The 26156-nt window shown below is 50.8% G+C and overlaps 9 protein-coding genes across 9 annotated transcripts; 5 read left to right on the top strand and 4 right to left on the bottom strand.

The window, feature by feature from the left end:
* Positions 1–962: 962 nt before the first annotated feature.
* On the top strand, positions 963–2740 carry ANOM_008757 (putative MFS transporter; the record flags this gene model as incomplete). The annotated part of the gene is made up of 5 exons (XM_015554013.1): positions 963–1130; positions 1191–1359; positions 1410–1563; positions 1628–2067; positions 2124–2740. 5 exons carry the CDS (start codon positions 963–965, stop codon positions 2738–2740), a joined length of 1548 nt encoding a protein of 515 aa, XP_015403917.1.
* Positions 2741–3184: 444 nt separating this feature from the next.
* ANOM_008756 (putative NRPS-like enzyme) lies at positions 3185–6995 on the bottom strand (the record flags this gene model as incomplete). The annotated part of the gene is made up of 3 exons (XM_015554012.1): positions 3185–5726; positions 5771–6681; positions 6756–6995. 3 exons carry the CDS (start codon positions 6993–6995, stop codon positions 3185–3187), a joined length of 3693 nt encoding a protein of 1230 aa, XP_015403921.1.
* A 2287-nt stretch (positions 6996–9282) lies between these two features.
* ANOM_008755 (putative aldehyde reductase I (ARI)) lies at positions 9283–10313 on the bottom strand (the record flags this gene model as incomplete). Its single annotated transcript, XM_015554011.1, has 2 exons — positions 9283–9919; positions 9979–10313. 2 exons carry the CDS (start codon positions 10311–10313, stop codon positions 9283–9285), a joined length of 972 nt encoding a protein of 323 aa, XP_015403918.1.
* An 805-nt stretch (positions 10314–11118) lies between these two features.
* On the top strand, positions 11119–12854 carry ANOM_008754 (allantoate permease; the record flags this gene model as incomplete). The annotated part of the gene is made up of 6 exons (XM_015554010.1): positions 11119–11242; positions 11289–11446; positions 11506–11651; positions 11762–11914; positions 11979–12258; positions 12315–12854. 6 exons carry the CDS (start codon positions 11119–11121, stop codon positions 12852–12854), a joined length of 1401 nt encoding a protein of 466 aa, XP_015403919.1.
* A 263-nt stretch (positions 12855–13117) lies between these two features.
* On the bottom strand, positions 13118–15355 carry ANOM_008753 (Zn(II)2Cys6 transcription factor; the record flags this gene model as incomplete). The annotated part of the gene is made up of 1 exon (XM_015554009.1): positions 13118–15355. The coding sequence occupies one exon, from the start codon at positions 15353–15355 to the stop codon at positions 13118–13120; it is 2238 nt and encodes a 745-aa protein (XP_015403914.1).
* Positions 15356–17481: 2126 nt separating this feature from the next.
* On the top strand, positions 17482–18285 carry ANOM_008752 (NPP1 family protein; the record flags this gene model as incomplete). Its single annotated transcript, XM_015554008.1, has 2 exons — positions 17482–17705; positions 17793–18285. The coding sequence occupies 2 exons, from the start codon at positions 17482–17484 to the stop codon at positions 18283–18285; spliced, it is 717 nt and encodes a 238-aa protein (XP_015403915.1).
* A 418-nt stretch (positions 18286–18703) lies between these two features.
* On the top strand, positions 18704–19446 carry ANOM_008751 (DUF3237 domain-containing protein; the record flags this gene model as incomplete). Its single annotated transcript, XM_015554007.1, has 4 exons — positions 18704–18956; positions 19007–19216; positions 19280–19347; positions 19405–19446. 4 exons carry the CDS (start codon positions 18704–18706, stop codon positions 19444–19446), a joined length of 573 nt encoding a protein of 190 aa, XP_015403916.1.
* A 481-nt stretch (positions 19447–19927) lies between these two features.
* On the top strand, positions 19928–21098 carry ANOM_008750 (isoflavone reductase family protein; the record flags this gene model as incomplete). The annotated part of the gene is made up of 3 exons (XM_015554006.1): positions 19928–20165; positions 20299–20680; positions 20744–21098. The coding sequence occupies 3 exons, from the start codon at positions 19928–19930 to the stop codon at positions 21096–21098; spliced, it is 975 nt and encodes a 324-aa protein (XP_015403920.1).
* Positions 21099–23260: 2162 nt separating this feature from the next.
* ANOM_008749 (class I SAM-dependent methyltransferase) lies at positions 23261–24346 on the bottom strand (the record flags this gene model as incomplete). The annotated part of the gene is made up of 4 exons (XM_015554005.1): positions 23261–23464; positions 23522–23705; positions 23777–23880; positions 23960–24346. 4 exons carry the CDS (start codon positions 24344–24346, stop codon positions 23261–23263), a joined length of 879 nt encoding a protein of 292 aa, XP_015403927.1.
* Between the last annotated feature and the right edge of the window lie 1810 nt (positions 24347–26156).

The raw sequence follows: 26156 nt of genomic DNA, 5'->3' as shown, positions 1-26156 counted from the left end.
CACGCAAATTGAAGCCCAGCCACAGCCTCAATCTCTATTTCAACCTCAACCTCTCCATTCCATGTCGGTCTCCCACCGTGAGACTGGTTCATCTGGACCGGCCCTTTGGAGTCCAACAGCGAATATTCACGAAGTCACCTTTCTGAGATCAATTACTCGAAGCTTATCAGGTTATGTATGAGGTAGCGGGGGTGGTGGGGGTACACAATCCCCTTGGACGATCGCCAACGGTGTTGGACCCTTCGATTTAAACTCTATGATCAAATTCAAAAACGACCAGGGGCCATACAAAGTTCTCCGATTGCTATACCCACGGTCTCCACAGCACCTGCAGCTCTGACGCCATCGCAAGTGACTTGGTGGCTGAGTGACGCGCAAGCGACACAGAAGTACCCCCGACGCTCTGATATTGCCAATGCTCGCGAGTTTATAGCGGAGCTACCAGCTGATAAGAAGGATGACACGGATCAATGCGTTTCCCAATAGAACTGTTACTTGGCAGAGCCCAACTTGCCAAGGTTCGCCAGCTGAGGTCTCGTGGTAGGATGATCGAGATAAGTGGAAAGCTGGGCTCCCACATGGTTGGGCATCACCCCGCAGTCATTGCATTAGTGTTGGAATAGTGTTAGAACATCCCCAGAGTCTAACCCCAGATCTTGTCGCTCGGGCAGTCTTGGCAGTGGATGTTGATGGGAAACGTGCGGGATGATGAATCATGATAGCTCTCCCAGGAGTTGGCAAGGACACCGCTCTTTGCGAGGATTAAAGCTTCGCAGAATTGTGCAAGCGATGATTATCATTATCGAACCAGACCTCTCCATAGCATGATGTCACGGACCATATTTAAGCTTATAAGGATCCCTGCTACTTACAGGGTCATCCTTATCTTGCAAGTTTCTCGATCATAATCTCTCGGCCGCCTTGATTTCTTTTGGCCTTGGATCGATCCGTGCCTTCTGAAAATGTCGGCATCAGACAGTGCCGACGAGAAGCAACCTGTTGCTCAGCATGTGGACAGTGTCAGGAGTCTCGTCACCATAGACAATATCCAAGTGCTGGGTCTGAGTCGCGAGGATACCCAGTTCTACACAGATTTCTCGGCGGAACAGAAAAAGGCACTCCTGTGGAAGGTATATTCTCCGAAATCTGTTACACTGGGATTCAAGTTAATGTGTGCCACGTGAAATCAGATCGATATTCGCTTGGTGCCAATGCTGGCTGTGCTTTACTTAATCTCTCAGATTGACCGAGCCAACATCGGCAATGCAAAGATTGAAGGACTCACGGAAGACTTGCGACTAAGTGGCATCCAGTATAACATTGTATTGAGCATCTTTTTCGTTCCCTATGTGCTTCTGGGTAAGCATGCAACTACACCCGGAGAGTCTACACGCTAACTGTCAGTGCAGAGGTGCCGAGTAATATGCTGCTCAAGAGCTTTTTCAAGCCTTCAATCTATCTGGGAATTCTCATTACTTGCTGGGGAATTGTGATGACCCTAACAGGCATTGTACAAAACTTCGCTGGCATGCTCGTCACTCGTCTCCTACTGGGTGTCTTCGAGTATGTCCCCTTTTCCCAGGTTATATCATCAATCATATATTAGCATTGCTAATGATTCCTACAGAGCAGGATTCTACCCCGCAGCAGTATATCTATGCACATTCTGGTACATGCCCAAGGACCTCGCCTACCGCATTTCGATCTTTTACTGTGCTAGTGCTCTCTCCGGGGCTTTCTCGGGTCTTCTAGCCGCCGGCATTGCCCAAATGGATGGAATTGGCGGCCAGGAGGGTTGGCGGTGGATTTTCCTGCTAGAGGGACTTGCGACGGTAGTTCTTGGAGTGATGTGTTTCTTCCTGCTGATTGATTCACCGAGCACATCGAGCAAGTGGCTTCGCCCCGACGAAATACGATACCTTGAGCTGCAACATTTCATTAAAGAAGGCGGCGATTTCAAACAAGAAAGGAAGAGGGTTTCATGGGAGGAGCTTAAAGCTGTCTTTCTCAACTGGAGGCTGTATATGATGGCGTACATCTTGCTCTGCCAATCTGCCTCCGCCTACGGTTAGTTGACTGCCCTGAGAATTTGTGGCATGTTGCACTCATCATGGAATACACAGGCCTCAAATTCACCATGCCTACCATCACGAAGGCCATGGGATTTACCAATACCAACGCGCAACTCATGGTTGCGCCCCCTTATATCGCGGGTGCCATCTCCGCCATCTGTTTCTCTAAACTGTCTGACCGCTTCTACTGGCGAATGCCCTTCGTTGTGATACCATTGGCGGTGGTCACGATTGGCTACTCAATCGTTATCTCGTTCCATGGACGAATGAAGGACAACGTTGGCCCTAGCTACTTCGCCATGATACTTGCATGTATGGGGCTGTACCCGGTCCACCCTGCGACGAGCACATGGTTGGCCAACAACCTGGCTCCGTCTGGGCGCAGAGCTATTGGCCTTGCATTTAGTATCTGCATTGGAAATGCCGGTGGCGTGATCGGTAGTTATATGTACATGGATAAGGAGGCCCCCACGTATTATACCGGGTTTGGCTTGTCACTCGCTTTCGGTGGGTCTGGTTTGATTGTAGCGCTTCTGCTGGAGCTCTCGTTTATTTATGCCAACCGGAGGAAGGCAGCCCAGTCTGAATCGGAGATCAGAGAGCGGTACACGGACGATCAATTGTTGGCAATGGGTGACAAGTCTCCTCTCTTCAAGTACACTCTGTGAGTGTATCGCATGGCTTTGTTTTGTGTCAGGTTAAGCGTGAATATTTCAAGTTTCGCAAAATGAGTCACAAGGTTATTCTTCGGGAGGTCTAATATCTTGTTATGCGATTATCCGTACGAGTTCCTATTAGGGCATCTTAGTAGCGCACTTGCTGGCTTTGATGGAGACTATCTACCCTCGACTCAGGTAACGACCGACCAGGAAGAAACAGGCAATGAACAAGGTCCTCCGCTTGGATCCGCCTCGATTTAGATTCGACCTTCAAATGCAGGGATTACCCAAGGACTGGTGGTACACATGTGTATAGAGATGTAGCCAAATTGGAATAATTGGTATGTAGATTTGTCCCTCTATTGACATCTAGACGAACGAATGAAAGCAAGAAACCTAACAAGAACAACGACAACGGTACGCTAGAAGCATTCTAATACAAAGAAACCCAGATCACAGATTCAGAAAGCCCTGAACAACATCCTCTACTTCTTGAAGCATATTCTCCATCGGTTGATCAGAATCTAGCGAGATAACGTCACTTTCAGTGCCAGACGGACCCTCCAACGTATCCAGTTGCGAGTCGACCATCGCCGAGCTCATATAGTGGCCCTCCTTAGCGGATCGAGCAGCGAGCCGGTCCTTCAGCTGTGCTCGATCCTTGATTGACAGCATAAGAAACGTAACGTTGACGGGGAAGTCAAAGAGTCGCGACAAGCGCCGCAGTTCGTCACGGTAGATAGTCCGCAGCGCCGAGCAAGTTACTACGACCGCTGGTGCTGCTGAGTGTTGAAGTCGGTCCATCACCGCTCCACGAATATGAGCTAACCAGTCCCACCGGTCGCTGTCGGTGAGAGGATTATTGTTGGCCATCCGCTGTCGGGAAGCTGGCGAGTGGAGATCGTCACCCTCAATGATGGGTATGTTAAATCGTTGCGCCAGTGCCTGCGCCGCAGTACTCTTACCGCAACCGCAAGGACCTGCCAGGAAGATGACCTCGCGGGTAACCTTGGGCACAGATGTTGTTTCCTTGTTTGCCCAGCAATCGCTTTGGAAATATGCCATGAAACGTGATACAAACTGTGCGTTTAACCCTCCCGCCTGCCGGAGAGCTGGTGCACCGGCCTGAGCTTTCTTTGTGTCATAGAGGAGGACTCGACTCGGCCGATCATGGTCGTACTTGCTGGCAAAAAACTCGATCAGCTTGATAGGAGGATTCTCGGCTGGGTCTGGGTTAGAATGACGCAGACGTTTCAACCACTCGCGCTGGGGCAATTGCTCGAATTCTAGCCCAGCGGCTTTGAGCAGCGGAAGCAGGTCGCGAGTCCAATGACTGAGCGTGGGGTTGGTAAGGTTCACTATGTCTGCTGCGTCTGTTCCCAATGTAAGTTCAATGACGCTGTTGGCAATGACATCAACAGGGGTCCAGGAGAGAACATCGTCCAGCTGAGGAAGAGCCTTGATAGTCTTTGCCGTCTGAAGGATCATGGGAATAGCCTCTGTAGCATTCCAGACGCCATGGGCGGTGTCTGCAACAATTTGGCCTACACGTAAGACTCGGGCAGCGATGTTAGTGTGTTGCGCCGCGCGGTTGACGATGTGTTCTGTCACTAGCTTTGACTGCGCATAGCCCATGTTTTGGGCGTATGCCAAAGACTCAGGCAGCTCTTCCGGTACCCAGTGTCCTGGGGTCCGAGCCACTGTGCTGACAGATGAGCAGAAGGAGAATCTTGCGGGCATAGGCCCTTGTGCGTCCAGACAGAGGTCCAGCAGATGACGAGTCGCGGCAATACAGCTATCCTCGAAACTTCCCAGAGACCAGTTGAAATTGACTGACCAAGCACAGTGAATCACAGCAGTCAGCGACTGAGTCAACTGCGTGTATGTGGTTTCATCCAACCCGAGGCGAGATGTGTTGGAGAGTTGTGCGGGCAAAGCAACGATCTTGCGTTCATCAGCGGGACTCAAGCTGTACAACAGACCACGTTCATAAAGAGACTGTCGCACCCGGCGAAGGGCAGAGTGCACAGAATCTGCCCGAACCAGGCAAAAGACTGTCTGGACATGTTCCATTTGGATCAGCTGGGCAACAAGGTGCGCACCCAACGAGCCGGTAGCCCCAGTCACAGCGATGCGCTCGCCATCTATGGCTTGCGGTACCGGAATATGCGTTTTAAAATTCTTGCTATACTTATCAATCAGCTGCGACATCTGTTCTTCGATGGGCATCTGTTTGTCCGCATCGAGCCCCAGGCGGATCCGGGTGATTTCATCTGCCATGCGCTGAATCGAGGGGTGTTCAAACACGAAGTTTTGGGATAGCTTTTGACCACCAAGGCTGAGCGTCTTGGTGATTTCTTTGCGTAAGCGAATTGACTGTAAACTGTCAACACCCAGACTGAATACGTCGGTGGTATCCTCCAACACAGCAGAATCGACAGTTGGGGCCACTTCTAGCAAGCTTTCGCGGAGAAAGGCATTCAACTCAGTTCCCTCAAGAATTTGATCACCAGTAGCATCGCCCTGCTCATAAACCTGCTCAATCTGCTCCTGGAAATCGCGATAGAATGCAGAGCGGATAACGGTTCCTTTGTCCGTTGCGCGATATACCGTGTTGGCAGGGAGGACTTGGATCATATCACGCGAAATGTGAGCATAAGATGGGGAGTCCGCATTGCACATTTCGATGGCCGGCAAGACCGCATCAATGATATCTTCGTCTGTCTTACTCACAGCGTTCGCTGCACGAACGAGGAATAACCCCAGATGATCCTTGTTGGCACCGAAGGCAATTGCCTCGCCCACATCAGGATGATTACGAGCCACACCCTCGATAATGAGCGGATTGGCCTTTTCACCATTCTCCAACACTAGCGTGTCGTCCAGTCGAGCGTAGTAACGCCAGGCATTGGGCTTGGTGGGGTGCTTCTCAAATAGGTCTTTGGTCGCATAGGATCCATCAGGCAATTGCTCGCCACCTTCGATGGCCACCCCTCTAGGACAGAAAGTTCGTAGATCCCAGGAAGTCGCTCCTCCCACCGAATATATGGTAGCAAGGAGGGGCCTGGTCGAACATAATCCCAGTCCAGATCTGAGCGCTCCCGGAAGGATGTCATCAGTTGTCCCGTTTCAGTAGTCCCATAATGGGAGACTAGTAAAGTCCCATTCTGCACGAGTGTGTCGCCAATCGGCTTGGGACAGGACGAGCCCCCAAACATGACCAGCTCCATCCGCGCCAAGGACTCCAGGCCCTGTGCTGACTCGGAAAGAAGTTTCAAGGCGTATGGAACGGCATAGAGCACTTGAATGTCCGGGTGTCCCTGCAGAGTGGATAGTAAGTATGAGGCTGTCAATGGCAGCTTCGCATTGTACATATAGATTAGCTTCTGGGAGTGAATTGCTCGGAACAGACAGCTGATGCCGTGGGCATGAAAGAGGGGCAGGGTGATAAATCCCTTGAGACCAAAATTATTGGCGTAATTTTTCAACGCACCAGCATGCGTTTGATAGACCGGCTTGGGGTGCCCTGTTGAGCCACTCGAATGGATGATCCAGCATACATTCTTGGCCTCCGTCGGCCCGTCAAGATTGCTGGCGTCGAGAACCAGCTTGCCGGTAGTGGAATTGTCATAGTCCTCGCGCTTCAACACTGGCTGCACTGCAACACCCGTCCTACTGCTTACGTTGTCCGCCATAGCCTTGAAACCATCTTGTGCGATGAGAAAAGAGGCCTTGGTGGCGTCAACCAGACTGACATAGGCATCCTCGGCGATGCGCGTAGAAAGCAACAGTACTGTGTGTCCCAATCTTGAAATGGCCATTAATGTGATGAGGTATTCAAAATCAGAGGGGCCCAGCAAACCCACGACTTGCACAGGATCCTCCGATGACCGACGTTGGGGAATTACCTCCGCATAGTGAACAGCCGCGGTCTCCACAAAGTCATCTAACTGTGATTCTGGATTAATACTTGGTTGGATCTTTTTGGTGACTCCCGTTAGGGCGGGATTGGTAAAGTGCGTACCTGGCGAGGAGTATAGTATGCATAATCGATGTCCTGAGAAGGGTACGCGACAATAGGCTCGTCAGCGGCTTTTCCGTTGGCTCGCGCGAGCAGGAGGTCGTGTATGGTGTAGATCTCTCGTTCGGGTTCCTCGTACTCGTCATTCGACGTGGCTGGAGATGAGACTTCCGGGAAAGCAGAAGCAGCCTCCGACGAAGCCGGCGAGGATAATGCCGGTAATGATGGCGCTGTGCAGGCCATGGTAAGGGGGTAACTCAGTTAACGACAGTTGTCTCGCTCTCCTTGCCGTTGCGCTGCCCTGTAGTTTTATAGCTTGGTGACAAGTCCGCCCACCGCACGATATGAAACACCACTTGACATCCCACATCCGATGAAATAGCCAAAAGGCGGGGCTCATTCAGGTGCTCCGACAAGAAACTCACGAGGATCATTGCATAATTCTGGTGATGTACATACCTGGGATCACTGCTTTTCCGCCTCGTTTCCGCGTTCGAGCGGAAATCCCCACACAGCGTCATTTGATTCGCAAAACCCCACCGAGACGATTGATTCTCCAGACAGTCGATGACTGAGGGATGGCCATTATCCGGGGTTATGTCCTTCGCTGGGTCGGCTTTCGCATGACTGGTGGCAAGACAATAGCCGGGAGCACTGTTCATCTGTTTTGCGGACAAGGCACTTCTACTACGATATAATCCAAGGACTAATGAAACCGGATTTCGCTTTCCGAAAATATTAGAGGACTCGAGATGTAACCGGAGATGTGCCGTAGCATTTGCTCCTCGTGACATATTATATCAATTTTCCGATACTGCTATATGACTTTTGAGTTGGTGATGTTGAACGCTATCAGGATATATATCTTTTCAGGCGCGGTGATGATCAGTACAAACGCAGCTACTGGGCACAGTTCTTCTTCGGAAATCTTGGTCGATCATCTTTGTAGCATCATCACTTCAATCTCAGTCCTATACTCCTTGTACTCCGTTTTCTTCTCTACTCCTACTCCTACTATTCTTCTTGGTGTTTAAAGCGACGCCACACTTGAATCTGGGGCTTGGTGGCTATTCCGGTGGCTATGATTGGTGGAACTGGATTACTCAGCGGGAAACGCATATTCCATTTCTATAACAGGCTAGTACGGTATAGACGGGCCAATCGTCTTTGACCTATTTTTTATCAGATTCGGTCGATCTCAGCCTCTGCTTCAGGGAGATATTCGATCACGGTGCTAGTGACCCAATTAGTGTTACTACTATGCTCTCTAGTGTTGTTAGCTTCCCTTAATCCTCTATGGCCAAGGGGTATGCTATATTCTCGTACTTCCGTTCCAAACCATCGTCGGTGTGAAAGTGTCGAACTTCCAGTGGCCTTCGTTGGCCCTCATGTCACAAGTCTATTGTCAAGCTACTTGCTTCTAGAGCTGTGGCTAACGTTTTAGTGTTAGCGTGGATCCATGTCGTCTCGTACCTTCTCTGCTCAACTTCTTTCAATACACACCTCCCCCTTTTCTTTTGCTTTTCTTTTTTTAGACAGTAGGTTAGATGGGCCGACGCCGGATCTTGCCCGAGCCCTACAGCCCAAGGCATACGTAAGTTCGAAGAAGCTTCGGATCCACACAGTGGGGAAAGCTTCAGCTACGAAATAAGGTCGTCCTAAAACTTGTAACATACTACGCAGCTGCCTAGTCTAAGACTTTATTCCTCGTCGGCAGTAATCGATAGTGGAGTTTGCTGGACACTGCCTTAAGACCGGCTACTTCCCCCTGCTATAAGGCCAAGGAACGAAAACATAGGGACAGCGAATTCAATCAGAAAAGTATAGCATCATGCTCGGCCAAGGTCTCTTCGGTTGGTTTGGCACGTCAAACGCACAGAGCTCAGAGGAGAATGTTCAACCCACATGGGATCCTAAAACTTTGACCATGGCTCAACCCTTAAGTCCAGCCGCCCCGACAACAGACAAGGTGGTCGCCAATCAACCTGTACGTTTACCGCACAAGTGCTAGTTGATATTCGATTGCGCTGAATTAATTGCCGGTTAATCACAGACACCTACGGAAGATATGCAGTTACAGCTGCGCGGTGGTGGTGGGCCTGAAGACGAGTGAGCCGCCCTTTTCATCTCTTCCTACCGCTGGAGGCTAATAAGACTGCAAACAGTTGCTGCTGCTGCTGCTGCTTCTGCTGTGGCGATTGTTGTGGTCCTGATGGACCCCCGGGTGGACCAGAAGGCCCTGGCGGAGGTCCAGGAGGTCCTCCTGGTGGAGGCCCCGGTGGTTGGTAAAGCTAAGGGCTGTCTGCAGTCAACGTGTAATAAATTTGATGCTACTAGCTACCTGCTCAATTGTCGTGCACTTGTGTTCACATAAATATTTCATTTGGCTCTATTTTGTACTATTCCATTTAATTTCATGTACATACAAGTGTGACCAGGATTGGTCAGCTCCAGACTGTTAACAAAGATAAGAAACATCCAAGCCGGTGGATGCTAATGAAAAGAAATGTCCAATATCATCACATTTCATCTATACCGTGAACTTGGTCTTGTTCACAGGACCCGCCTCTAGCGCCGCCTTGCGGACAGCCTCCTCGCCCACCTCCTCGAAAATATCGTAACCCCAGAAAGCGGGGAAGTTGAAACGCTTGTGGCGCTCGAGGGAGGAAAGACGGGCGAACACATCCTCCGATAAGTGCTTAACTTGGAGGTTGGCCGCAATACGAGATGGGGTGACACTCTTGGACAGGACCACAGTACCACGCTGGACTCCCCAGCTAGCCAACAGTGGACCAGGATCCATGCTCAGTTCTCCGGCAACGCTGTGTACCAAAGGGTCGTCGACCGTCCGTGGCTCGCCGGTCTGGTTGTTGCCCAGAGGCGAGTAAGCCTCGACGATGATTCCCTTTTCTTGGCAGAAACGAAGGAGGTCCCCCTGTTGCAGGTAAGGATGAGCTTCAATCTGATTGGCAACTGGTACGACCGAGACCTGACCGAGCAGTTCTTCCAAGCGGCGAATGTTGAAGTTAGATACACCAATTGCGCGCACCTTCCCTGTCGATAGCAACTTCTCCATGGCCTTGTAGGTGGTGATGTAGTCGACATCCGCTAACTCGAACACGCCGTCTTCGTTGAGGGGAAACCACTTGTCACCGGATTTGAAAGCACTATGTCTGTGTTAACGTTCGGGGAGTTCATGTACGATTCAATGTAGACAGAGTCTTACCAGGGCCAGTGCATCAGATATAAATCCAGATAGCTAACACCGAGGTCCTTGAGTGTCTTATCCAAAGCTGGCTCGACATCCTCCGGTGCATGTTTCGTATTCCAGAGCTTTCCAGTAATGAAGATTTCCTCCCGAGGGACCCCGGACTTGCGAATTCCATTGCCAACTTCCGACTCGTTGCGATAAATAGCAGCACAGTCAATGTGTCGATATCCTTGCTTAAGTGCCACTTCCACGGCATTCTCGACCTCGAGGGGCTTGGCCTGCCATGTGCCAAACCCTACTGTAGGGATTTTGGCTCCAGTATTGAGCGTGAAGTGCGTTGGGAGCGACATTGTGAGATAAAGTGCGTGTCGTGAATGGAGAGAGAGAGAAGGGCCGTAAGTCAATGTGCAGAATTACAACAGCGACATTAATAAATACTCAAACAGTTATAGCAATCCCCAGACTTCTTTAATCCTGAAGAGCTCCCAACTACTGGCAGGTGGGGAATTCCGCCTTCCGACAAGCTCGGCGGAAAAGCATAGCGGAAAAGTAGCCCAGGTCTATGACGGTTTACTTCTCCGCACGAGAGATTTTCGTCCGCTGCATGATAGCCGGATGCCGATGAGCGAACTAAGATGCAGTTCTTCATGGTGATAGGTAGGCTTCGGCAACTGCACGGGTAAAACCCTACCCGACTTGCTTCGCGCAGCGGCTCCCAGCCAAGGAAGTTTGGCAAAGCTTGACAGCCAAAAGCCTTCACTGCCGGAGCCGATCGTCAACGATATATCCTTGGCCAGTCTTGTTGAGTAGACTCGGAGCCTCTCCGTAGCCCCCACGTTATCACCAGGTGCCATATCTCCACAGGGACATGGATCTAAGAGGAGGTTGCCCATATCCGACCCTTTCCCGTCGCCTAATACCATTTCAATTGGGCGTGTCACAAATCTGGGGTTATTTGACGGGTTTAAGTGGGTGGGGAATTGTGTATGGGGAGGTACCTTTCATATATGAACCCTTACCAGCCCGCTGTATGGGAAAGAAACCGTTGTCATTTGGAGCCTTCTCCCACTGCTTTCCCTCCGCATTCTGTTCAACCACATAATCACCCCTTGTAACTCAGCCACAGACGAAGCAGAGAAAGAAAGCCAATCGATCATGGCAGACATAGATTCGAAATCATCATCTTCCCATGTAGAGAACCCTACTAAACCAATAAGCCCCGAAGCCATCCAGTTCGAGGGACTCTCGGACGAGGAAGCTTTGAAATTGGAAAGACAATGTGAGAACATTCGATTCGGTCTCACCCACCGTGCTGATGAGAGTAGTGGTGCGCAAGATCGACTTTCACTTAATACCGGCTTTGTTCTTGCTGTTTATCTTTAACATTCTCGACCGATCGAACATCGCGAATGCCCGCTTGGGAGGGCTACAGGAGGATTTGGGCCTTTCTGACACCCAGTACCAGACAGCTGTGGCTATAATGGTAAGAGATAAACATAAACTCTATCGGCCATTCACGACTAATCCGTTTGATGTGTCCAGTTTGTTGGATATCTTCTCGGTCAAGTTCCTAGCAATATTATCCTCACCCGTGTGAGCCGTCGCGCTATATCCCAGCCGCCATTTTCGTGTGGGGCGGAATCTCCATCTGCTTGGCTGCAACGAAGAACTATGCTGGAATTCTATGCGTACGAATCTTTCTAGGCTTTGCTGAGTCTCCCTTCTTCCCAGGTGCTTTGTATGTCCATACCTGTTAAGTGACGACTGCTACCTTCTCTCCCGCTGACATCATTTCCAGGTTGTTAATGAGTTCATGGTACAAGGCCTCTGAGCTGGCAGTGCGTGTTGCTATTGTATACTGTGGAAATACCGTCGCAAATGGATTTGGAGGCATGCTGGCTGCAGGTATACTGAGTGGACTAGACGGCAAAGGTGGGCTTGCAGGGTGGAGGTAAGCTCCAACATAACATGGCATGGCATGACGCGGTTCCATTGACTCATTATTCCTTCTTCAGATGGCTATTCATTATTGAGGGCGCTGGCACCATGGTGGCTGGATTGCTGGCGGTAGTTTTACTCCCCGACTTTCCTCGGTCTGGCCAGCGAAAGTGGTTAACGCAGCAGGAGCAGCGCTTTGCTGAGTGGCGCCTAGCCGTCGCCACAAATAATGAGGTCGACGAAAACGGCTCCATCAGGCAAGGCTTGAAGGATGCGGTGACTGATCCGAAAGTGTGGGCATTGGTTTTGATACAGATCTGCCAGCTGACGTCCCAAACCTGGACATATTTCTTCCCAGTGAGTCCTCCCAGCTGTATCCTATCACCTATCCCCCGTTGACGGATTGTATCTAGAGCATCGTGGAAACCCTCGGCTTCGGAAAGATCGTTACCCTGCTTATCACGGCACCCGTGTATGTCTTTGGCTTCCTCGGTGCCCTGGGAAACTCGCTTATTGCGAACCGGACGAACTATCGAGCCGTTCTCATAGTATGGCCGCTCTGCATTGACATCGTGGGAAATGTGATGGTCATCAGCTCCCACGCCACGGCTGTCCGTTATGTTGGCATGTTCCTTATGTGCATGGGGTCCTACAGCGCGTTCAACGTCGTGCAAGCCTGGATTGCCAGTACTATCCCACGTACACGAACGAAGAGAGCCATTGTTTACGCCATGGTCAATTTCTTCGGCAACTCGTCCAACATCTATGGCTCGTATTTCTTCCCCACCAAGGACTCTCCGCAGTACCGGCCAGGGGGCATCATTCTGTCCAGCTTTGCTGCAGGCGGTGTTTGTTTTTCGATTTTGTTGGCTGTTTACCTCTATTGGCTCAACACCAAGGCGCGAAAGGCTGAGGACGAGGATGGCCAAATACGCTACAAATATATCTTCTAGGCGATCACGGAGCGTAACCCCAGCGGGTATTGCAAAGCCGGGCTTTGCTGTCCCATGGAAATAAGGGCCACTTGTGAATATAATACGGAGACTTTCCTTGGCTTTATGATTGCTTGTTGATTTATTCTAGGACGTCCATGTAGAGACCTACCCTGGGAGTCGTCGGAGTGTTATTTCCCATGCGTTCTATAGGGCAGGGCAGGATCGGATTCGAGACAAACCTTTCGCGTGAACCGTCGTATATCATACATTCAAGGTCATAGTCATCCTGGCAAGGCTATATCGGCGACTGTTAGCTTGATCAATACGGAAGACTGGCAAGAAAGATACGCACTGATTGGTAAACTATCCAACTGCGACCACAAATCAAGGATCAAGTCATTGTCCAAAGTGAAAGTATCGAATAGCGGGAGAGCCTGCGCGTCAACAGGAAAGGGTTCATGGTAGCGAGGCTCAGGATGAGCATGAGAAATGTTGCCTCCTAACTCTGTATTATCCAGGTTCCTGTTCTCTATCCCAGGCCCGCCGTGTTGTTCTGGGGGCGCATTCAATGCCGCATAGTCGCACGGTGCCCCTAACCGCTCGAGCTCTCGCCGTAGACTCTGTAGAATGGTTCCATATTTCCAAGATGGTGCATTCCTCGCCGTGGCATGTGTGAGATGATATTGTGCAGTCTCTGCCAGGATGTAGAGCGTGGACTCATCAAAACCAAGTCCATTGTTCAGGCCACCCTCGGTTGCGACATATGTCTGGCTCAGCGGTAGAATTCGGTTACACTGTACTTGGATCAAGTAGATGTAGATGATAGACAGGGCGTTGAAGGCGATATACTGCGAGTACCAAAACGCCGGAAAAAGCTGGTTGTCTCTGGCAAAGGTGGTGATCAGCTCGACGGTGTCCTTCGCCGCCATGAGACATACACGAAGATATTGAACGTAGCTGGCCTCCCGATCCGTCCAAATCTGGCCATAGTTACGCAACAGTAGCGGCCGAGTAATGAACATCAGCGCATGGTATCGCGCCAATTGCAGCACCGTCAGTTGTCGCTTGAACAGGGGAATCAGGCTACTGGAATGGATGACTCCCGATAGGCACGGCGGCAACTCTGCATGCCATTCCGCCACTCGCTCGCACAAACCGCGGATGATGTTGATCTCCTCTCGGTCGGTAATGCCAGCTACCACGTAGGGCTCCTTGGCGGCTTGAGATAGTACGCGGGCGAGCAGGGCATGGAATATAGCCGCATCCATTACACAGTCTCGGGTTGGCGGCGAGATCCGATCGGGGGAGATATCTTCGTCGTTCACACGGGCAGGCAGTCTCTCATCCAGGTCCTCATCATGCCAGAGGCGGGGCGTACCCAGCATCAGGCTCAGATACTTGTCCAACGTATACGAACACCAGACGACTCGGCGTTGGCATTCCTGCTGTATCAGACTAATTTCGGCCGTGTCCCGATTCCGTCGTCTGCTGTGGAGACCGAGTGCCATGATCAATTGAATGGTGGTTCCTAAGGTGAACCACGCCCGATGAGCCCGTGATGAGCTTAGCAGGTACAGAACCATTAGGAATCTGGCCTGCACCGACTCTAGTCTAGGTGCACCGCTTTCCTGTGACAGCAGACAATCCGCCTTGGTGAAATACAGCTCACTGGTCCGCCAGCCGTCTGCATCTGCATCTGTCATCGCGCCTTTGATATCCATCTTAAACATGGTGGCGGTGCTGAACACCATCAGGAGAATGGCTTGACAGACACTCGTCACTCCACTGACCCGCTCCTCGCCCGGCTGTCCGCCCTGGTAGAGGCGCTGGACCGTCTTCTCAACCGTCTGCTGGTGAAGCACCCGGTGCGTCGGTGATGCAAACTCGAAGTATCGATGGACTAAGGCTTCCGCTGTCTCTAAATCTGGCCATTGGAACTCCGTCACGCGTGATTCTGGAACCACACGATCGCCAAATTGAAATATGGACGTGCTCGGGCCATGACTGGGATCATGCGAAGCCCCGATCGCATTTGATGGAGGCGTTGGCAATCCCAACGCCGCTCGATCTAAGAAGGAATGAGCAGAGGTAGGTCCCCAGTACCGATCCGCAACTTGCGCCCGTTGGATCTCGGGCTCATGGTGATGCCTTGTGTCTGTGACGGACGGCGGAGAGATCACGGTAGGGGGAGCATCGTGGTAGGGGGCGGACAGTATCTTATCCGGCGAGGTGTAGGAGGCTGGGGAGGACAACGACAGATGGCTGTCTTGTGGATAGCTCTCTGCTGCTCCTGGCAGGGTTGCGTGATGTGTCGTATGCGAGGACGGGGGTGGGCTCACCGCGACACCGCGGTTATAGGTGGCATTGTATGTACAAACCTCCTTGCGCCTCAGGCAAGGTCTACAGGGAAGATACCCAGTGCAGGCTTTCTTCTTTCTCTTACATGCATCACAAGCGCGGGTGACTTTACGTATCTTCCGGGCTGGACTCTCGTCGCTGGCCAACATTTCCGCCTGCATGTCGGGAAGTGCGGAAGGAAAGCGGAAGCCACTCGAGCGATATAAAGAGAGGAAATAGGACGGGGATGGCGAAAGGGGAAACCAGGTGCTGACGTGTCTGATAGTGACCAGTAGACGATTACATTTGGTATGCTTGCGTGTTTAACAACGAGCAACTCCAGCGAGGTCGAAGTTGAAGCATTTTTCGGCAGAAATTAGGCGAGAACTGCCAAGGCGGGCTCGTCCGGGGGGGATTTATGATTTTATACTACTCATATAAGCCATAAAAAGGCCATCTGATATATCCTGACCACCTTCCTCGAGGGCAGAAGGTCCCTATAGTATATCCTGAGATGAGAATTATCCTAGATAGCTCTAGCAGTGCTCGCATGCTTCTACTGTTGTACCATCCACCAGACAAGCTTATCGTCCGTCGTGTCTGCACAGGCGGAATCATGCATAATGGATCTCCCCCATTCCCTCCACCGTCCTGGCAGCCTTGTTTTCCTGGTCTCTATTTATTTCCCTAGCAAAAGGACAGAGATCCCAATCGCTGGTATCTCGCTCCTGTATCGCCACAAGCTGCCGTTCAACGTCGTTCGGAAAAGCATCGGGGATGTCGGTTGAAGCGGATTCTCGTCGGATTTCTCCACATTTACCCGGCGAGTCCCTCGGATTTCCATAGGAAAACAATTAAAGACAATTCCAGCACTTGTATTTGGCAATAATCACGGATACATCACGAGTTAGGACATCGTGAAGCCAAAAGGTTATTAGGAGAGATAGTTAAGTTATAATCACTCGACGCCCGAGCCACAAGCAGATCAATTCGAGCGCTGAGGCGAAAGGAAATGGAGACACACCTACGAAGTATCAGGCGCAACATGATCAATAGCCGCGATCCACGTTTTTATGCGGTACGCAAAGTCCCTGGGGGAGTTTTCGTTGAGCGCAAAGTAACCGGTCAAGTATAGTGCAATGAGTGCCGAGTCCGGAAGCAGAAGGTATACACTGTCCAGCTCATTGGCTCGTCTATAGTCTGATAGACGTTGCGCAGTGTTCTAAGGAGAGACCATCCTGTACGGACTGCAGGGAATCCGGTCGACCCTGCACATACGCTTCCAAGAAGGTCCGAAGCCCCTTACAGCGCTGGTATGTGAGCTATTTGGAATCGCGCGTGATGCACTTCGAATCCGCCTTCAAGTTTCTATTCCCCGGAGCAGAGCCAGATATGCCGCTCGAGTCGATATTGGCCGTAAAACGTGGATGGGCATCCCATCACCCAGAGTTATATCCTTCTTCCGTGCCCTCCTCACCGACCTCTACGGAAACGATCAATAGCCCGGATTCGATACTCCATCGTGACCCACACGTGAACGTGAAGTCAGCTTCCCACGTAGCATGTGGGGACATGATGTCTCCGGCTGGTCTGAGTGAGACAGATCAAGATGTTATTGAATGGTCTGTCGTGCCGAATGACAGAATCCTTCTCGATATACTATAATGACGCTTGTCTGAGGATGGCAACTGAAGACCCGGTGACCAGCTGGACATTTAATTTCCGATACTGCTAGCCAGATTATACCCCCCATTCTGCATTGCAGCTGCAGTGTCCGTCGACATGCATATATGCACACGACTCGTGATGGTGTTGTTATTGGCTGCTCGCCTTATCAAGGTAGATAGAGAAGGCTGTTTTGATCTGTATATATTAATTATTTTCCAAGCTACTAGTAGTAGCCAATGTCATACGTGTTTGTTTAATGAAAAAGTCATTGACAATGTGTGGCCTATCAGGTCTCTGCATCTGAACGCATGAACGTCGATCTCTACCTCGCTGTGTTCTTCAGCACTCGAGCTAAGGTCGACGGCGTGTTTTAAGTAGACTAACTAAATTGCCAAGCATCCACTGAGCATCATGAAATCCGCCACGTTTGCCGGGATTCGGCCAAGCAATTCGGTACTTTGGCAATTCGGAAAGAATTTGTCCGAAGCTATGCCTGTGAGCTTACTGACAGGCTGGGAGGCACGTAGATAGGCCAGGTGATTGCTGTGTAGGACTGATAAACGTATAAGTACTCATGAAGGTGTCGCCTACTTGTACAGATATCACCGGTAGACTAGTACAATTAATTCTCTGTTTCAACATGCTCCGCAAATCATCACTCCTCTTGACTACTGCTCTTCTGGGATCCCACGCTCGAGGTGCCGTGCTTCCTCGAGCAAGCATCGACCATGATGCTGTCGTGGGATTTGACCAGACTGTCCCCAGCGGTACCACTGGAGAGGTGTATCTGGCTTACCAACCGGCTCTGTATGTGGTCAATGGCTGCGTGCCATTCCCAGCGGTAGATGCTGAGGGCAATACGAAGTAGGTGTCCTAGTTACTCTCCCATCCATGAGATCGCTCTCATGTGCGCCACAAACGATATCATTGCATCCTAATCCTCGTCAACAGTGCCGGCCTCGAACCTACTGGGGATCCTAGTGGGAACTGCAGCAGCAGTACCGGTCAAATTTATGTGAGAGGCGGCACATCCGGGGACTATTATGCCCTCATGTACTCTTGGTACTTTCCCAAGGATGAGCCATCGACCGGCCTGGGCCACCGCCATGATTGGGAAGGTGTTATTGTCTGGCTGTCCGATTCTACTTCCACGTCCGCTGATAACATCGTCGCTGTTTGCCCGTCGGCACATGGGGGCTGGGACTGTTCGACAGATGGCTACAGTCTGGATGGCACCAGCCCGTTAATTCAGTACTACAGTACCTGGCCAGTGAATCACCAATGTGGGCTGACATCCACTGTGGGCGGTACACAACCCTTGATCGCCTGGGAGAGTCTCCCTACCGCTGCCAGTACGGCATTGGAGAACACGGACTTCGGAGATGCTAATGTTCCCTTCAAGGATGCAAATTTCGCATCCAACCTCGGAAAGGCCACTTTTTGAGACGGGATACGATCATTTATGGAGGAATCCCGACTTGGATCTACCGGCAGCTGATCAAGGATGATGTCAAAGGTATCGAGCAAAGGCATGACATGTTTTGGTGGGAATACGTGTATCTAATCACCGTAAATGGTAATTCTGGCAGTTTCTGATCTTCCGCATGCCGTATTGATAGAACCACGGCATACCGAGACGATTTATGCACCAATGTTATAGCTTTGTGTGGAGCGTCTCTCGGAAATAGAGTCCCTAGCGGCGAATCAGCCGAGGCATCCATGGTAATGAGCCCAGCCAGCAAGTGCCGAACGCTAGATGGACAACTAGGAGGACCCGTGCGGCAGATCCGGATAATGTTTACGGTATTCGAGATCCACCATAGCATAAGCATACTTATACTTGCGGGGTACCCCGGATTTTAATGTTATTTGCTTTAGCATCGACGCGCAGCATGTTGTCCTTCGTGAAAAGCACTCTCGTGCCGCTTCTTCTACTTTCTCAAGCCGGGCATGGAGCTACGGCTTCACCTGCACATCCAACTGCCCCCGAATTGAGCTTTCTCTACACAGCCTATGTGAAATGTGAAGGCACGCTTATGGAATCTCCTGGCCCTCATGGGATCCGCAAAGCGATCCCCATCGTCGGAGGAAACTTCACCGGTCCCCATCTTTCAGGTAGCGACCCCTGATGAGCTCATAGGTATCACGCACTAACACCACACCAGGGGAAATCCTCGATGTCGGTGCCGACTGGGGGTTGACTGATCCTCAAAGCAATGTGTTCTCGGCGGACACGCGCTACAATCTACGGACGCACGATGGCGAAAATATCTTCATTCAGACCTCGGGTCCGAAGTCTCCCTCTGGCCAGCTCCATCTCCGGTTAGTGTTCGAGACTGGCAGCGAGAAATATTACTGGTTGAACAATATTGTTGGTAAGTCAGTTCTGTAGCTAGGAGGTAGCATGCCACATCTTCTTTGCTAACGGATGACTTTAGCGATCGGTGTTTTGACCAATGTCGAGAAGACTTCCAACTCTTCACTGCTCCGTATCGATGCATGGAATGTAAGGCATTTAGTCATACCATCACTCGATTGAAATACAGATTCTGACGTTATACAGTTTGCCTCTGATTGGAATAGCACGACGACGACTCTAGTTTGAGACTGGCTACAATTATTAGGGCATGGGATCCTAAGGACGGAAAATATAGGCCAGATAGTGGTGTACCTACTAAAATTATATGACTCGATGATGGAATTGTACCTGGTAGTCGCTAAGTCATGAGTTTCGCAATATCAGAATCCTTGGTTTGGCTCCATGTCATTCTCCAGGACTACGCATTGGAGTCAATCTACTACTCCCGTGACTACCCTTTGGGGTCTCTATCACCGCCCACCGCACGCCTCAAGCTCCAAATATAGTGGAGTATTTAGTCAAGCCATGGCCACTCAAGTCCTTCCACTGATTCCACCGTCGCTCCACTATTCTATAACTACTAGTTTTCATTGGGCCAAACCCCGCACTCAAGGTGGATGAGGATTAATAATCCAGGTGCAGGATGAGGATCAGCTTGAACACGGTGACTATATAAACATGCTTCTACATACACGCACGTAGGATATCGAGATAAACTGATCACAAAATGGCTTCATTCAATCCCAGAAACCTCCTTCTCTTCGGCGCCACCGGAAACATTGGCACACATATTTTGGACGCCATTCTTACCGCACGGCAGGAATTCGACCGGGTTGCTATTTTCACTTCGCCGGCCACCGCGGCTTCCAAGAAAGACTTCCTAGATAACTTGAAACGCAGCAAGAATGTCGAGGTACTTGTAGGGGACTTACAGGATGAAGATGCTGTCAAAAAGGCTTATGAAGGTACGTTGCTGCTCTCTGCGTTACACTCATATTCGTTGCGAAAGCAACCATGAGTAAAGATGGTCATGATGGCCTCGGTGAAAAACAAGGTTCCAATTCAATCGAAAGATAATCCCTTACTGACGTAGGCCAGGAATTGACACCGTCATTTCTGCATTGGGCCGGGGCGCAATAGCTTCCCAGATCCCTCTCATCCGCCTCGCCGATGCCTCTCCCACTGTAAAATGGTTCCTCCCCTCTGAATATGGCACAGATATCAAGTACTCCCCCGCTTCAGCGCAGGAAAAGCCGCATCAACAGAAACTAAAGGTTCGGGCGTTCTTGGAGAATGAGAACCCCAACGAAGGGATTGTGTTCGATTTAGCGTACACATATGTTGTGACAGGCCCGTATTCCGACATGTATGTTCATTTTGCCGGTAATCCGGTAGCGGGTGGATGGGACGTGAAGGCCAAGAAAGCGACACTGCTAGGAGAGGATGGAAGCGCGAGAGTGAGTTTGACCACGATGAAAGAGTAAGTCACCCAAGTTCTAGATAAACAGGCCATGCCATGGAACTAAACGACTTCGCTGTTTAGCGTTGGAACACTCGTGCTGGCGACGTTACGACACCCTTCCGTGGCTTTCAACCGCGCACTCAAGGTCAATTCGTTCACTACCACACCGGCCGAGATTCATGCCGAGTTCGTGCGCCAGACCGGTGGTCAGTCGTGGCCTGATGTCCAGTACACCTCGCTGCCCCAGTTGCGTGAAGCAGAGTCCGAGGCTTGGAAGGCAGGGAAACCTGAAGCGACGATCCTGACGCTGAGACGGATCTGGACCGAAGGAGGCACTCTCTACGATCAACGAGACAACGCGTTAATTGGCGAGCCGCCAGTGCAGACATTGAAGGACGTTGTTGCACAGGCAATCAAGCAATCGTCTAAGTTGTAGATAGGGTACAACTTTATGTGCCTTGTGTCTGCTCTGAATGCGATAGAAGCGAAACAGGCTTCGTTGAGCTTCGCTTCAAGAGGTAGTTAGTATTGAGTCGTGTCAAATGGCTACCAAATAGGTTTTCCAGAACCCCTAGTGGTAGTTAGGTGGAGGAGTATGATGTATAAGAAAAAGATATTTCACGTTGTCCCACATTAAAATATATAACCTGGCTCTTGCGGTACGAGGGTCTTGTAGCGTCGGTTTAGTCACGCCTACGCACCCAGGAGGTAAGAGAGGTAACCCGTAGCTTGCACAGACTCCGTGTCACAGTTACTATAAATATACAAGTAAAATTGGAGACAAATGCACTGATTCAGCTGGATCTCAAGCACTGTGTGGACGGTATCACGTGACCACATGGAAGGTCCTTGGTGACGCTCACGGGGCATGCCCTATGGTCCAGAGAGGACCCAGAAGACAAGGCTACCACAGTGGCACCGACCGAATCACCACTTCACCACTGTGTAGAGTGTCTCTTCCCCTCCGACTTAGAGTCTCTTACTCATTACTATCACGATTACCCCGCCATCGGGTCAGCCACTGGACCCACTTGCGTGCGTCATTAGCAAGATTTCCCGCCAACAAATCTCCAGAGATAAACAGAACCAACCACCAACTAACCGACTAACTCACCATGCGCCTCACGAAGGATTAGTGCACCCCAAGGAATATGACATCAGAGACAGCAATGTGGAACTGATCGGATCCGATCTCGACCATCGCGTCAAGTACAATTCGGCGGCCACGGAGCCGGCCTGGAACAACGGTCAGATCGGACGGGAGGCCGGGCTGTGGATCTGGCGGATTGAAAACTTCGAGGTCGTGCCCTGGCCCAAAAGCCGCGCGGGCGAGTTCTACGACGGGGACAGCTACATCGTGCTGCACTCATACAAAGTCGGAGATGACAAACTGGGCCACGACATCTTTTTCTGGCTGGGCAGCAAAACAACCCAGGACGAGGCCGGCACCGCCGCGTACAAGACGGTTGAGCTGGACGAATTCCTGCACGGAGCGGCGACCCAGCATCGTGAAGTCCAGCAACAGCCGTCCGAGGATTTCGTGTCGCTGTTCCGTCGCATCACCATCCGGTCTGGTGGTGTGGCCTCAGGATTCAACCATGTGGAAGAAGAAGCACCCCAGGAGGTGACGACGTTGCTGCGCGTCTTCAAGCATCCGGGGGCGGCCGGATTGACTCGATTATTGTGTACGAGGTTCCACCCAGCTGGCAGAGTCTCGATGACAAAGATGTCTTTGTCTTGGACAAGGGCGACAAGATCTGGGTGTGGCAGGGAAAGACTTGCAGCCCGATGGAAAAGGCCAAGGCCGCTCAAGTGGTGAACGATATGACGCTGGCGAAGCACGTCGATGTGGAAGTTCTATCGCAACTGGAGTCGCGATCGAAGATCTTCGTCGACCTGTTAGGGGGCAAGGAGGTGGACCAACTCTCGTTCCAGGCTCCCCGTCCGGTCTCATTCTCCCAGCGATCCCATGATGCGAGCGGCGCGTCGCGTCCGTCCAAACTATTCCGCCTCAGCGACGCCTCGGGCACGCCCTCCTTCAATCTCGTCAAGGATGGCGGGCCCGTTCGCCGGTCGGACCTGGACGGAAACGATGTATTCCTATATGACGTGGGTAGCCGACTGTGGGTCTGGCAAGGGCGGGCGCCAGTGAAGGCGAAAAGTCGTTGTGGCTCAAGGTCGCTCAGGCTTATGTTCGTCATCTACAACAACAGCAGGACGATTCTGACGCATACCTGACCCCGATCTCTAAAGTTGTGGAAGGCTACGAATGCCCGGCATTCCTGAGAAGTATCCAGGTTTAGGTAGCAGCGGCCATCCATCGTACATAGATGGTCTTAGATGAATGTCTTGTATCTGTCAGACCAATTTGGAAATTGAAGAGGTTCATCCGCGGATAGAAGCGGCCATGGCGTTAGTAAGTCTTGTTGGATAACAGTCAATAGGCTTAATGTAAGAGTGTAGATTATCATCAACTATATTACGTGTATACAGATGGACTAGTATCTAAGGCTGTGTTATTGCAACGGTGATCTTATCCGACCGCCGAGAAAACGTCGAGATAGTCCTTCAACCACCTGAACAACGGCTGGAATCCGTTTAACAGCTCTCATTCCTATCTTCAGGCCCGCGTCTGAGTCTAAACGCGAGTATCTTCGGGAATTCAGTGAAATTCCTCGCTGCATATTCACGCGAGGGCTCGCGGAAGGTATCATCGAAGTTCACTTCCTCCAGGGCATCCAGAATGAGGCCTGCCCGAAGGAACGGGGCAAATAGTTCTTGAAACGACCTGTGGAATGAGATCTATCCATCTATCATTAGTCATTCGGAGTGCAGACGTTGAGGCTGGAAGAGCTGTACCGGCGGCTTATGCTCGCTATCACTAGAAAATAGGAGTTGTCGGGCAGGCGCCACATTTTGATATTGGCTCAACAGTATTGACTGGTCTATTATGCGTTGGCCAGTCACAGGATCCTCATGGACTGTGATTTGGCGCCGTGCGCCACTCGTGAAAAATAGAGGGTGAAGCACTGTAGCAATGAAACTGTAACGTGTCAGAACGAAGACTAGGCTTTCAGAGACCAATTACGCAGTTCGAATAAAAGTAGCGCCAACCATCCGTCTTGCTTTAAAAGGGATGCTAAGGATGCTGCTAATGGTTCAAGATCATGAACATCCATAATCCCCATGTTCATCACAATCGCGTCAAAGCCGTCTTCCTACCAAATGTCAGCGCGGGTATCATCTTTCCTTTCGGCCCTAGCAGCAGGCGTCCCAATTGGTAAAACAACAACGAACCAGAAGGTGACCACTGTTAATGAAATGCGCCCAGTGATCTTTGTTGGTCACATCTAGAAGTTCGAAGCGAATCTCGCGTTCTTTGCTCAGTCTTCCTTCGTCGTACCAGATAGCTGTTCGCGCCTTTGCATGTTCTAGCATGGCCGTGGCGCCGTCTGTCGCGACCACAGAGAATCCCTCTTGGGCAAGCCATCGCGCAACCAGGCCATTGCCCGTGGCGAGGTCCAAGGCACGATCTCGCTTCTGTCCAGTGATCATTCTTTTCAACACGGGCAACTCGAGGACTGAGAAGTAGTCGTTTCCGTCATCACCCATACTTGCATCCCAGGATCCAGCATGATTCTCCCAGGCTGCCAAAGCCTGACCTTCCAAGCCTGGTTGTTCCATAGGGCCGCCCAGTGTGTAAAAAGAGACACAGGTGTATCTCGAAGCTCCTACTGACCTACATCCAAGGGCCCGGGCATATTAATGACCATGGCGTGAGTCATGGTCTCGTATTCTATTGCTTGGCTTTCTTGGCTTATCAATAGTTAATCCATCGACACGGACTATGTTAACTCGTCCTCAATGGCCTTGACATATAACAGAAGGGAGGAGTGAGTGCCCAGAAGATGGTATACCGGATTGACTGAGAGCGATGGAATTATGGTTGGTGGTCTTGCTCAGCCTTGGAGGCATCGGCTATACCTAGGTATATATCGGTCCTGAGTACTTGTATCTCATAAACATGACATCGTAGCCTTTATGCCCAGTACTCCCGTAGTTCTGCGAATTGAAGCCAACCCGCAGGTCGCAGCTGTGGGACCTAAAGCAGAAAAAGAAGCGGAATAACAAGCTTTGTGCAGTGACCTCTTGGCGGTCCCTGGAAATCATTCTGTGGACATGTCCATTGTAGTCAGGTGTACGCGGTCACCGGGCGAGAAGCGCTCTTGGCCATGCAGATCATCTTCTATATGCAGTCGAGAAGCCTCCTCAGGTGATGAGCCCTTAGCCACGTGGATCCTCCTCCGCATCAACCCCAGAAAGAACTACTAATTCCCCCCAGAACCCACCACGCCGCGTACTGAGATCACCAAGTGAACATGTACCATGGCGACCTCTCCGTCTTCTAGCGCTGTAGGTCTACCCTCTCCGGAAGACACCATTCTGATTGATCTTGACACAAGTGCTTCAACATCTATTGACCATTCTAAAAGCAACAGGACAAACCAACCGAGCCCGGGAAATCCTCAACATTGGCCCCACATGCCCACTGGAGCCCAGACCCAGAGGCCCAAAACTACAGTACCTTTGCCTTTCCCTATGACCCATCATCACCGGACGGCATTCCTCCCCCGCGGAAACAAGGTGGGGGAGGCACTCTCTCCTTGGTAGTGTTCGGACTGGTGATTGTTGGCATCGTGTTGCTTTTTGCACTGACGTGAAACGCGATCTTGATTTGCGGGATACCAGGGGAATGGTGGAGCGAGTTGGCTGTTTTTGTATTGGATGACAGCGAAACCGAGTATGGATACATTCACCCGGGACTGTGATATCGTGGGCTTGGTATGACGATATGCTGGTCGCTTCAGGTTGAGATATTGATGTATTTCGTCTATGAGCGCTACAGACATACCACCTCAAGGACCGCGTCACATAGCAATTTTACTGGAAATTGAAGAGACACTTCTTGCAAACGCTTCATATCGGGCATGGAAAAGACGCTGAACCTTTGGCCTATGCGCGAAACTGGTCTCATATATCGTATATCATAAATGCCATGGTATCCCTCTGCGATTAAAATCTAACCAGTTCAGTATGAGTGACGTCATTTCACAGATCTCACAAACCATTTGGTTTTGACTGTTCTATCCCCTATACACAATCTCACATTATATAATTTCATTGTGGAAAGATGAGTGTTATGAGTGATGTCGTGTTGTGGTGGTAGTTATTGCATAATGTTGGAATTGCCAGCCAGGAAGGGGAACTTAGACGTCCTTGCACTGACTGGTCTGGCGTCCTGGGACACTGCCCTGTACAAACTACCTTTAGATCAGGGGAAGTCCATATCCTTCGCGATCTAATGGAATAACTGCATACCCAGGAAACTATTGACATTTTCTCTCTGAGGGCTATTAATGATAAGCTGGAAGAGCCCAAAGAGACTAATTTCACCACCATGCCTGCCGCCATGAAAAGAATACCATAAACCACG

Source organism: Aspergillus nomiae, assembly GCF_001204775.2.
Source record: "Aspergillus nomiae NRRL 13137 chromosome Unknown contig00299, whole genome shotgun sequence".
In the NCBI taxonomy this organism is placed as follows: domain Eukaryota; kingdom Fungi; phylum Ascomycota; class Eurotiomycetes; order Eurotiales; family Aspergillaceae; genus Aspergillus; species Aspergillus nomiae.
The sequence above is the reverse complement of the archived record's forward strand: the minus strand, read 5'-3'. Positions and strand labels throughout refer to the sequence as shown.